General features: G+C 39.4%; 1 protein-coding gene across 5 annotated transcripts in view; it reads left to right on the top strand.

Annotated features, from left to right (window-relative positions):
- ATP8A2 (ATPase phospholipid transporting 8A2) overlaps positions 1-12,735 on the top strand; it is a 350,007-nt gene that overhangs the window by 95,311 nt on the left and 241,961 nt on the right. For all 5 annotated transcript variants that reach the window (XR_005102732.1, XM_037377817.1, XM_037377818.1 and 2 more), the window contains 3 exons: positions 250-389; positions 3,610-3,748; positions 11,174-11,238. Coding sequence is in view for 4 of the 5 variants with exons in the window: in XM_037377817.1 (XP_037233714.1) it covers positions 250-389; positions 3,610-3,748; positions 11,174-11,238 (344 nt within the window). In the remaining variant the exon portion in view is untranslated. The remainder of the gene's footprint in view (positions 1-249; positions 390-3,609; positions 3,749-11,173; positions 11,239-12,735) is intronic.

Below are 12,735 nucleotides of genomic sequence, written 5' to 3'. Positions count from 1 at the left end.
GGTATCTTGATTTTCAGCAACATTGTAACCTAAATGAGCCAGACCTTTGTTCTACATTTGTGAAAACAGAAATGCTTTAAAATTGTACAGGGAGATTTTCTGGAATCCAGAGCTTTAACAGTGTGCATTCAAAGCTTCTGTTGATCCAGTGACATATTTAGAATTTAGCATTCATTAGCTAATTCATAACATCAATGATTTGCTGATACTCAGTGTAGTTTTACTGTGTCTAATGGCTGTTTTTTGTAGGTCTGAGGACTTTGTGCATTGCTTATGCGGATCTGTCAGAAAACTCTTACAGGGAGTGGCTGAATGTCTACAATGAAAGCAGTACGGTTCTGAAAGATAGAACTCAGAAGCTGGAGGAATGCTATGAGATCATTGAAAAGGTAAGACACACTTTTTTGATGACCAGATACAGAATCCCTTACATGTGTCTCTTCCCATGGAGTTTGGGCTTTGTACAGTAAAACAAAGTGTTCATTTCATTCACGAGAAACTGAAAAAGTAGTTGTAGATGACAACCTGCTCAGTCCATAGACCTCTCAAGTTTTAATGCAGAAATCTGAGACAAACGTGCATATAAAAGGTCGTTGCTACTTACAAACACTTATTGCATTCTTTGTGTCGTGCTCCCTTGTGTAAGGTTGATGTAACTTAAAAAAATGTATAAAACAGTGTATCTCAACAAGTTCCCATAGTACTAACATATTAAGAGAAATTTATTCCTTCTTATACGGCACTCACAGTTCAAGTTTTCTGAAGGCTGTTCTAGACATGGTAGAAAAAACAAACTGCTCACTGAGGCCTCTAGTCACATGGACTGAAAAAAGGTGAAAAACTGCCCTTCACGTGAACTGCAGAACTCATAATTCTGGAAGGGGAAAGTAGATGTCCAAGAACCAGTGTGAAACTGTAGTTCCACACTAAATGAAATATTAAAATGTCAACAGTAGGGGCCGGTATTTCTTTGATACTTGTTGGTCTTGCTGCTTTGGGTGATGCTGGTAATCACTCTTCTCACCTACACTTGCTCATGCTCTTTTCCCTTGCTCCAGTTATTTCACTCTGATTTTATTTAGTGCTTTCTTTAAAACAGTCTTTCAATTCCAGTTTCTTTATTAATAAATACTAACAATGCAACTGAAGTTCTGGAGCACTGTTGGTTATTTAAGTTAGTTGGGGCAGAAGACAAAAGGAGGTAAAAACTAGGATGGGAGCAACTTTAACAGGATACAGAAAAACTCCAAGAACTCTTTGATAACTAAAGATGGGTGTTGCTTTTCAAGCTAATGCTTGAAAGTTGTCTTTTGTGTTGGTTGGTCAGTAACAGTGCAGTTACTTAATCATTGATTCTGTAGGTTTGCATAGTTCTTTTCAGCGTTCTGCTTCCTCTGCTGTTCTGTTTTTACTGAGGTGAGGAAGTAGCATGACTTGATTCTCTTACTTCCCAAAATGTTTTCTCAAACCTTAGATAATTTTTGGCCATCTGCCTTCTGTCTCTTTTTACATTTTACTATCTTGAAAAAAGGGGACTTGAGTGGGTTGTAGAATTGTGGTTTCGGATTTAGTGGCATGTTGGTAGGAAATATCCACTGTATTCTGTTCTCCTTAATGTTTGCTTGCTGGTCATACCAAGGAGCAGGAACTGCACTCAACTTTTTTCTTAGATGTGGTATTTCCCAGGTTAAACTCTGGTCTATAGGCACTTCTTTGCAGATAATAAACTTGCTTGTGGCTGTAACAGAAAATATAATATATTTTAACAGGCCAATTTTGTTTCACTTGAGCCTTCCATGAAAAAAACAATAAGAAGAGTGGGAGAGCTGCTTTGTCAGTCTGAAGGTTGAGGTCACTGGATCATAGTACTGGTGTACATGTGGAAAAAAACTTGAGGTGGCTTCCTTCCCTGCCTGTGCACCAGCTGAGAGGGCTTCAGCAGGCGCAATAGTAACTCAGTAGCATGGCCATGCTGAATCCAGTGCTGTTGTGTTTAACTGCTTAACAAGTGATTTTGGGAATGAAAGATCATCTGTGATAGTACACTTGGATTGCATTTGTAACATTCAAACGTTAGCATCAGTAGGACTAATGTTTCATCAGGAGGCCATAGGGCGCTAAAGCAAATGACTTGGTTGCATTGATCTACTGCCTTTACCAGCTGAATATCTTGTAACAAAACTTAAACTTTGTCCAGACCTGTAACTAATGCCAGCTTACACCTGTATGAATCACAACTTCCCTTTGTTAATTATGCATGCATAGACAGATACAAGCAGGAGCTGTTCTAATGCCCTCTTCACAGAATGGTCTGGGTTGGAAGGGACCTTCAAGATCACCTAGTCCCACCCCCCTGCCATGGGCAGGGACACCTCCCACCAGACCAGGCTGCTCACAGCCCCATCCAGCCTGGCCTTGAGCACTGCCAGGGATGGGGCAGCCACAGCTGCTCTGGGCAACCTGTGCCAGGGCCTCAAGGCCCTTGTTGTAATAAAAATTCTTCCTTTATAACCAATATAAACCTATTCTCTTTGAGCTAACAACCATTTCCCCTTCTCGTGCCACTGCAGGCCTTAGTAAACGGTCTTTCTCTAGCTTTCTTGTAAGCCCCCTTTTATATGTAGAAGGGCCACAATAAGGTTCCCTGGAGCCTTGTCTTATCCAGGCTGGACAATACCAGCGGTCCTAACTACTTCTGTTCAATTCATCTGTTCTCACTTGTTTTGAATCATTATAATTCCAACAAAGAATAGAAGCTGTTACTTTTTCAGTGCAAGTTCTGAAATGATACAGTATGACTAAACTTAATTTATATAAAGATATTAAAGTTAAAATAAATTTATGTATAGTCTAAAAAAATCATTAAAATGTTTTTGAATTTAACATCTTCTGAGTAGATGGTGCCTTTTGACAGGGTGTATTTCTTAGGTATTTTTGTCTGCCTGACCTTTTTTTGTTTCTGTAATGCGGCCAAATCTTTTCAAGCAGTTGTTTTAAAATTGCCTAAGAATATGACTGATTCTGTAGTATTAAATTTGTTGTATGAGACATGTTTTTCTGGCAGACATGTCTATGTAGACTAGAGATACTTGGACTGATTAATGTTCATACCACTTGTATTACATAAATGTAGTGATTATATCCATAAATAGTTGAAATAATTTTTGCTTTGAGTGATTGTATCCAGTCTGTATGTACACTTCATGGGAGAGAGATTAGTTTAAATGATGTGATGCCAGGTGACTTGCATTTTGTGAGCTTAAGAAACATATAAACTGTAACTGCTCATGTTGCTATGGTTTACTGAATGCTCTAGTACATTCATTCATCCATAGGCTAGCTTTGGAGTTGTATAACGTGAATTAATGGATCTTGAAACACTGTCATCTTTCTGATCAGAAACACTCTCTTCCATTTGGTACCTCTTGAAATGTGAATTGTATGCAGAAGAAGTAGAATAGGCACACCAAAAACTTACTGTAGTGTATATTGCTTGTCAAAATGCTGTATTGGCAATGAAATGCAACATGCTGTCTTTAATTCCTTTTTGACTGTGTTCCAAACAGAGGTTTATCTTAAGAAAACAATCCTTCAAATTCTTTTTTCCAGGACTTACTGCTTCTTGGAGCTACAGCCATTGAAGATCGCCTGCAAGCAGGTGTTCCAGAAACAATAGCCACACTAATGAAGGCAGAAATTAAGATATGGATTCTGACTGGTGACAAACAGGAAACAGCTCTCAATATAGGTATCAGTCTCTGGTTACTCTTAATGTGTTCAGTATGTAGCAGGTTACATGCTAGATCTGCTGTGTGGGGTTTTAAAGTAAATCAGGCCTGCTTCTTACAGAACGGTTCTTTCATAGCAGGCAGGCATGTGGTAGCCTTCACTTTGGAGGACATGGGGTCTTGGAGTAAAGTCTTTACTCTGTCAGGCTAAGTTCAGGTGTTCTTTTAAGGCAAAAGGGAATGCTGCTGCGCTTGGTTAAGTGCAATTCTTTTTCGTGCTGAGAGAAGTACTTCTGTGTTCTTAGAAAACCAGAGAGTTCAATCAGACTCATCTTTCAGTCATACTGTGCATTATATCAAACTATTTTACAGCTTTTTTTCTGTTCTTACTGACTTCCTTTAGTTCTAGACTTTCACGCAGTTTGGGATATGATGTGAAATATGGTAATACAAAGCATATAGTTTACAACTTCTTGCAGAACTTCTCTGTGAAAGTACAGGTGAATAACTGCTCCTGCTGTCACCTTATGGCACGTTTGTTGGTCAAGTAAGTTGTGCTTGTTAGTAGAAGTGTGTTGCTGCTATTGAGTGTATGGATAGAGTTTAATATGGGTTCTTTTATCGAGGCAGAACATGGATATCTTTGTCTCAAGCTTGTTGATGCATCTTAACTTGTAAACTAAGCTCTTTGTAATGCAAAATAAAATATCTTGCAGTGATGTGAAAAACACACAAACAGGTGTGCTTGGGTACTGATATAATAGAACGGTAACCTACTTAAGACATAGGTATTTTATCTGGTTACCTGTTTTTGCAGTATAAAACAGGAGAGTTTTTAGTGCTGTAAGTTTAGGTTTGCTATTGGGAGCAGCCCTTAAACATCACATTGACTTTTAGGGCGTAAATGTATCTGATAAAGCAGTCTGTATACCCAACTCCATTTGTTACTTGTCAAATACAATTTTACAGTAAGGCAGAGCTGAACTGAAGGTGCACACTGTAATTTCAGTCCTGTAGCAGCTAGATGTTGTGCTCTGTAACACGCTATCATGTAGGCTTGCATTGAATATGCCACATGAGTAGGTCTATTCAAAACTCAAATCCTTAAGGCTTTTTTTCACTGTGGATGCTTGTAAGGTGGGCAGCCTGGGTGGTAATGCCTTGTGCTGTCACAGAATGCTGCTGCGCTTGAAATGCGGATTTGTGAGCTATGCCTACGCTGCCATTATGCCATAGCCCTTCACACACCATTAGTAGCCTCCTTAGGAGAGTGGCTATCCAGGTCTTAATTGAGTACTAGAGACTTAATAAAGGAACAGGTCCTGATATAAGCACACCCCTGCTACGACATCATCTGTCTCCCAAATAGAGTATCCTTGGAAACAGTGCCAAGATGCTCTTGTGATAGTTTTTGATGGTTTTTCTCAGTGTAACTCATAAATATGCCTGGAGATGGAAAGAGGCAGAGTGGCACTCTAGTGACCTGACATCTCTTAGAGTGACACATTTTGTTTCTTCTGTCTAGAAAGCTCTGCTTATCTGCCCTGTCTCTAGTGTGTCTATGTAAAGTGCCATCCACAATTGCATTCAGGTTTGCAGATTAGTCTGTTCAGATGTATTAGGTGTAGCTTAAGGGGATCCTTAACAGCATAGGTTGCTTTCTGTTGAAGGAGCTATTTCTTCAGTCATCTCAAGATCATGTTGACCTAAAGATTCTCTAACTATAGGGAGAATGTGACCCGTGAAGCTTTTCATATGTAGAACTGCATGCAGATGCATCTGGGTGTATTTCAGGCTCCTCTTGGCAGAACTGTGATGGTCTGTAACTGAGCTTACATTACCTTTAGCAAAACTTGGGGCATTTGCTATTTTTATCTGGTTTTTAAGTTTTTCTGTTTTGATTGGTGTAGTGGAATTCCAGAATGTAGTCTTAACTGGCTAGAATTTCTGCTTACTTGCCAAAACTGAATCAAGTTCCATGTATTTCTATGTTGAATCTGGTACCAAGAGATGAAATAACTTGAATTGATAAGACATCCCCTTATTCCTAATAAAATTTTATGTAGACAGTGGATTTAAATGCTAGTGATCTGGTTTGAATCACTATCTGCACATTTTGCTTTCTTTAAAAGTAGTAGTCAGCTTGAGGAGGGAAGTATCATCCTCTGACAAATTAAAAAAAAAAAAGGCGCTACAGATATGTGCATAAATACCTGACATAAGTGATATACTGACAGCAGCTAGCCTGAACACAAGTAAATTTGCTTTACACCAATTGCTTATTCTGAAGGCTGTGAAGGAGACTAACTTCCAGCTTGTCTCTAAAATTTTTTGTATTTATGGTAGCAACTCGTAAGGGAGACACTTATTCTTTTCAACTTCTAAATTATCACTTTTAGCATACAATTTTGTAGTAAAACTCAAACTTAATTAGCTTCATGTTCAAGTGGGCTTGAAAGTAAAATATGTGGCAGTCTTCCAGTTGTATGTAACCTATTAAAAATGTAATAAACATAAAATTTAAAACACAGTCCACATGTACACTTTATGCTTCCAGTGCAAATGTGCTATCTGGGGACTAAAAACTATTTTCATGCTCTCATTGTGTGTGAAGGTTATGCTTATGTATTCTTGCTTGCCGTATGGATATGCATATGTGTCGAGGTATATTTGAGCTCTTAGCAGCTGCCCCAAGGAGTTGGAGTGCTTTGTTCTTCTAACTTCATATTGATTTAGTGGCCTTCAGAATTTGTATGTCTGTCTCTTGCTTTCTCAACTTCTCTGAAGAATAATGATTGACTTTGCTGTGGGGTGATTGTATGCCTTCCACTGAGCCATGTGCCAGCTGATAGTTCAGCAGGTGAGGAGGGTGTTCCTGATGATGAGCTTTAAATACTGATCAACCATTTGAACTTTCTACCTATAGAAAATAAAGAGTACCAGGTTTAGAAATGTCTCTGAGTGTGACATATGGTCTTCGGTTTTTATCAGCTGAAACTATACTTACTGTCTGCAAACAGTTCTAGAAGGTTTAACAGTGTTCTTGTAGTCTTATCCTTCTCTTAAAACAATCTCCAGACTCTGGACTTGTCTTGCCTTTCAATGGGGCAAAAAACCCCCATGACGGATCTCTCTTTACTACCATCCTGGTGCTCAGCAGCCTCCCAGAAAATCAGTATTGATGTATTTCCAGACAGTTAATGATTGTTTTCTGGGAATGGGAACTTGGTGTTTACTGAACTGCATCTCTCCCTTCAACAAGGAACCAATCTCTACAGTTGAGCTGAAGTGCTCTCACTGTATGTATTCATAGCTGTGAGCACTGCCTTCAAGTCATAGAACCATAGAAGGGTTTGCGTAGGAAGGGACCTTTGAGCATCTGGCCCAATCCTCCTGCCATGGGCAGGGACATCTTTACTAGACCAGGTTGCTCAAAGCCCCATGCAACCTGGCCTTGAATGCTTCTAGGGATGGGGCATCCACCAGTCTCACCACCACATCATAATTTTTTTTCCTTATTTCCAGTCTAAACATATCCTCTTTCAGTTAAAACCCATTGCCCCTTGACTTGCCACTACAGGTCTTGGTGAAGTCTTTCTCAGGCTTCCTTATAAGCCCCCTTTATATACTGAAGGCTCTCCCCAGAGTCTCCTTTTTCCAGGCTGGACAACTTGAACTCTTTGCCTTTTTGCATAGGAAACGTGTTCCAGCCCTCTGATTGCTTTTGTGGCCCTCCTGGACCTGCTCTAACAGGTCCGTGTCTGTCTTGTGCTGGGGGCCCCAGAGCTGGATGCAGCACCCCCGGTGGGGTCTAAGGTCCAACCAATCATAGAATCATTTAGGTTGGAAAAGACCTTTAGGATTATCAGATCCAACTGGTAACCCAGGACTACAAAGTCCACCACTAAACCATGCCTCTAAGCACCACTTCTGCATGGTTTTTTTTAAATGCTTCCAGGGATGGTGATTAAACCACCTCCCTGGGCAGCCAAGTTCCAATGCTTGACCACCCTTTTGGTGAATAGTTTTTTCTGAATATCCAATCTAAACTTCCCATGGCACAACTTGCGGCTGCTTTGTCTTGTCTCTTTCATCTACCAGCATCCCCAGGCACTTAAGTAGAGCTGCTCTGAATCTGTTCATCACCCAGTTGGTACTGATATTTGGGATTGCTGCAGCATAGATGTAGAACCTTGCACTTGGTCTTGCTGAACTTCATGAGATTGTCATGGGCCTGCTCTTTGAGCCTGTCAAGGTCCCTCTGGATGGCATCCCTTCCCTCTAGCATATCAACTACACCATTCAGCTTGGTGTGGTTTGCAGACTTGCTGAGAGTGCGCTCAATCCTACTGTCACTGGAGAAGATATTAAATGGTATTGGTCCCAGGACTGACCCCTAAGGGAGACTTAATGGTTTCCACTTGGACATGGAGCTGTTGACTGTAACTCCTTGGATGCAGCCATCCAGCTAATACCTTACACATCTGAGAGTTCATCTGTCAAACCCATATCTTTCCAATTTAGAGGTGAGAATACTTCATTTAAATGGAAAAATAATAATAAATCATAGCTCAACATTAAGAGAGCTGAAGCATACTTGTATCCCTGTGTGAAGTTTGAGCAGGGCCATATGTGCCCTTTCTAAACAAAAAAAATAATCATTCTTGCTGCAGATGCTGGATTCTGGTATGCCTGCAGAATGAATGTGCCTGTGTACTATAGCCTTGAACTCAGATTCAAGCAATCTTTTTTTTTCCAGGACATTTGAAGGGAAATCAGCCCTAATAATATCTGATATATCTGCCTCATGGACTTTTAGTTAGACTTTTAAAGAGCTAGACAGCAAATTACAGGTGTGGATTGACATTTTATACCTGGCTTTGAACCAGCAGTTGATCTTGCTTTAGTGGAAAGCATTGACAAAAATAGGCCATGATCTTAGAGATTGTATTTTTTGTTTGCCATTTTAGTACTGCCAATAATAACTATTCTTAATACTAGTATAAAACTTTAAGATAAGACTTCAGATGTCACTTGTTACAGTTACCAGTTTGTTTTATGGTAGCACTAGATTTTAACATCTTCATAGTCCTGAAATTTTATGTAGTATATAGATCTCCTATAAATCTGTTTTAGGCTTGATTATATCATCCTACTCCAATCTTTCCTTTGTGCTTAATGTGTTGACAAGACGCAAAATTGCAGGATCAGTTCTTCTGATTCCATGACTTCCAAGATGCACAGCAGAGCAACTCTCTTTTCCACAGTTGGTTTTTTTTCAGCTTTACTTGTCAAGTGGCATTGTGCTGGTCTTGAAAGAGGTAAAGTGAAACTGTGTAGTGGTTTAGAAATTACAGCTTGCTATTGCAACTGCTGTTCCAATCAAATACTACTAGAAAATTCTTTTGAATTAGTTATACTGAATTTTTAACAGCCTACTGTGCAAGGCTTATTGCCATTCCCTGGGGAAAGAATAACCCTGACATGGAAGGAAGTGCTTAAGTTATTAATATACTCTTTTTCTCCTCAGTAAAAATAAGAAAGTGGTTCTTCAACCTGGGACTAAATTTCAAAAAAGGCAAACTGACTTTTTTCGAAGTTAGTGTTTTGTTTATACCTGCTGAAGCTTCATTACTCAGTTCTGTACTACCACCTAAGTACTTCTTCACAGGCAGTGGAGATGATCTGCAAAGCTTTACTGATGTAGGCTGTGTGTTGTTAGAATGTATTTCATCCTTTTCCCATCAGGTATACGTGCAAGTTCAATGTTGTTCTGTATTGTTCTCTAAAGCAGAAAGTAAATCTTACCTTTTAACATAAATAAGATGAAAATACATCTGCAAGGTTGCACCTGATATTGCACACAGCTGTGAAAATGCAAGAGAAACAAAGCTTTTGCAGGTAATCAAACCTGCTGCCTGAAAGCACCTGGCTATGTGATGCCTTCCACAAAGGAAGATGAGGGATTTGTTTTCTTGACAGCAGTTGTTCATGTTCCAGGCAGGTTAACACTGGATTACACCTACAAAACTGGCCCAATTAGAAAAATTCTGTAGCCTGAGGAAAAGATTTGCATTGCAATTGATGAGCCAGTATGGCCTTCCTAAGAAACAAAGAATTCCACAGAAAATAAATTCATGCCTGAGTTGTTCTTTTGCACTTATGAGGTATGGGGACTCTAAATCTCTTTATATTGACTATGCTGTGCTGCTTTTGAACCTGTTGGCAGTGGTTCATCACTGGGATACTACTCTTAGACAGCAGTAGTCTCCAGTCTCCATTTAAGAGAAGTAAGACTTCCTGAGACCTCTTTTTATTTGACAGCAGTTTTTAAACTTGATGTGATTGGTTTCTATACAAAAGCACATTAGAAATATAAAATAATTCTATTGTATTTCCTTTTCCTGTGTAACTTAGATGAGCATTAAAAGGCATACGCCTCAAAATAGATGAGTTCTCTACTGTTTCACAAAGCTACCTGATTGTGCCAATCCCAAGGGAACCTGTATGAACTTTTAGGATAGTGCAATGGGATCAGTCTGATGTGAGTTTGTGTTTCTCTCCTGCCATTAATATGAGCTAGAATTAAACTGTTAATTCTGTAAACGCAAAGTATATATATCCTGGATACGACTTTGTCTCGTGTTGGTGACAATCATGTAGCAGAGGAGCTGTCACTTCAGTGTCATTGAGTGGTACTGCAGTCACTGGCTTTTACTATTGCAAATATAAGAGGTGTTTTTTTCTGTCCTGATAATTTCTGCTTTGAGTTTTGCTGTCGAGGCGAATGGACAGAACTGCCTTCAGAGTGCTGCACTGGACTATGGCAACTTGCTCTTGTTCTTTCATGCCTTAGTCCTACACTAAGAATAATCTAGTGCAGTTACCTGATGGCTATAAAAGTCCGCTGGGGATTTGTGTGTCATTGATTAGTAGTTCTGCTGAAGCTTAGGACCTTCCCCACTAAACTCTGAGGAGTAAAAAATGCTCATGTAACCCAGGTGTGGGCTAAGGGGATTAAATAGCATGGACTAATTTAGTGTGTGCTTCCAGTCATGTGGCATAACTGCAGCTGTGCATTCAGATCTGTTCCTGTTGTGTTGAAGGTGACACTGCCTTCATGTAGATAAAGTTTAGGTACAAAAATACTTAACTTTACTGTAGGGCTATAGACTGTATTTATTGCATCCAGTTCATATGGTGTTTTCTTTGGTTAAAACATCTCAAGTGGAGTATTGGAAATGCAGATAAAATGCAGCCTGTGTTGCTAGTAAAGTTGTCAAGTTGGAATGTGTCCTTATACACCAATGTTTCCAGTAGCCTGCCTGGTAGGAGTAACTGCTCAAAAACTAATCTGGCTTATAGGTGCTCATCTTAATGTTTAACTAAACCTTAAATAATCTTTTGAGAAGTAAATCCTTGTGTGTTTTGTTGTTTTCTTGCAGGATACTCTTGCAGACTCATTTCACAGAGTATGTCTCTCATCCTGGTCAATGAGGATTCGCTAGACGTAAGTAAGCTAATACTGGGACAATTCTTTGCAGAAGGAGGTGTGAACAAAAGGAAAGCTGTTAAATAAAATGACAAAGTTCATCTCTTTCCTTTAAGGTAGTAAGATAAAAAAATCATGCTAAAACAGGAGTGGGTTGTGCAAAATGTACTCTTGAGGTATCCAGTCACAAGTTGTACAGATCAAACTATAGTCTCAGAACAAGGAAGTAATTAGCTCCAATGGTTTAATTCTGCTGCAAACTGTTGAAACCTGCAGTATGCCATCAGGAATATAATTGGGTTTTAAGGTATAGATGTAGGAGTATGAAGAAAGAAAACAAAGTTAAAAGACTCATTTCAACTTAATAAGCTATCTTCAGCATTGCATAGAACAGCTGTAACCAACCTTAACATCTGAGAGCAAGCTGCATTGTGAAGTTACCTATGTACTGCTTTTGGGACCTAAAAATGGGATCAGAATTTGCCTGTGATTGGTTGCCATGCTCCTTGAGTATGTGCAAAAATTCACTAGAAAAATCTTGAGTTTGTATGTGAAACTTCCCAAAGGTAGCTTTTCCAGTTTGCCTGTCTCAACATCTGTATTGGCATTTGATATCACTTGAATATCTGATTGCTATTAAAGGTATTTGTAGGATAGATGAAAAGATATGTAATGAGCAGTATCTGGTATGTGCATTTAAAGTTGGCAATTCATCTGGCTTCACCAGATGGGAGATGCAAAGCCTGTATCTGAGTATGGAAGGAGTTGCTGGATATTTGGAGATCTGGTGGAAGAGGGGAATACTATTGTGGCAAAGTAACTGTGTGAGACATAGCTGGGAAATAGCACTTATGTAATGTACTTTATGGTAGCCTTGACAGTGTTTTCAGCTTAGACTTAACTTGTTTGTATGCAGTTGTGGCATCTCAAGGCTTAGAGTTTTAGATCACCAGAACTTGGGAGATCCCAGTGAATCCAGGGGAGATGAACTGCCTCCAGAGGCTGGATTGCTAGGTTCCATGCAGTGTAACGTACCCTGATGCAAGCTGTCTTGCCGCTGAGTTCAAGCAACAAAGACCATGTTAGTTTTCTTGCAGAAGTTCTTTTCTGTGTTACTGTATTGAGTCTTGTTCAGATAACTCTAGTGGTATAAGGTGGATTCCTTTTTTTTGTTTTTCAAACTGTTAGCTGCATTAAGTGTGTATAGATTGGAGTATACAAAGTATTTCAAGCAAATATCTAAATGCCTTCCTGGAGACTTCAATCAGTTCAGACTGTTTTCTCCTCCCACTTTTCCACTTCCGAATGGCCCCTCTTCAAGAGAACTGTTTCCTTTTTGTGATATCAAAATACTGCGCTGCTTACGAGCTTCTTAACACACTTGGCTGACTAGACCTTTTAATGTGACGAAAGATGCAAAACTTCAGCAGAAAATGAGCAACTCGTGGTCTTTGTTGCTTGAGGCAGAAAGGTTTATTTGATTAGAATTATACTAATAAGAAAACTTTGGGTGTG

This window comes from Falco rusticolus, chromosome 2 (assembly GCF_015220075.1).
Source record: "Falco rusticolus isolate bFalRus1 chromosome 2, bFalRus1.pri, whole genome shotgun sequence".
Taxonomy (NCBI): Eukaryota; Metazoa; Chordata; class Aves; order Falconiformes; family Falconidae; genus Falco; species Falco rusticolus.
The sequence above is the reverse complement of the archived record's forward strand: the minus strand, read 5'-3'. Positions and strand labels throughout refer to the sequence as shown.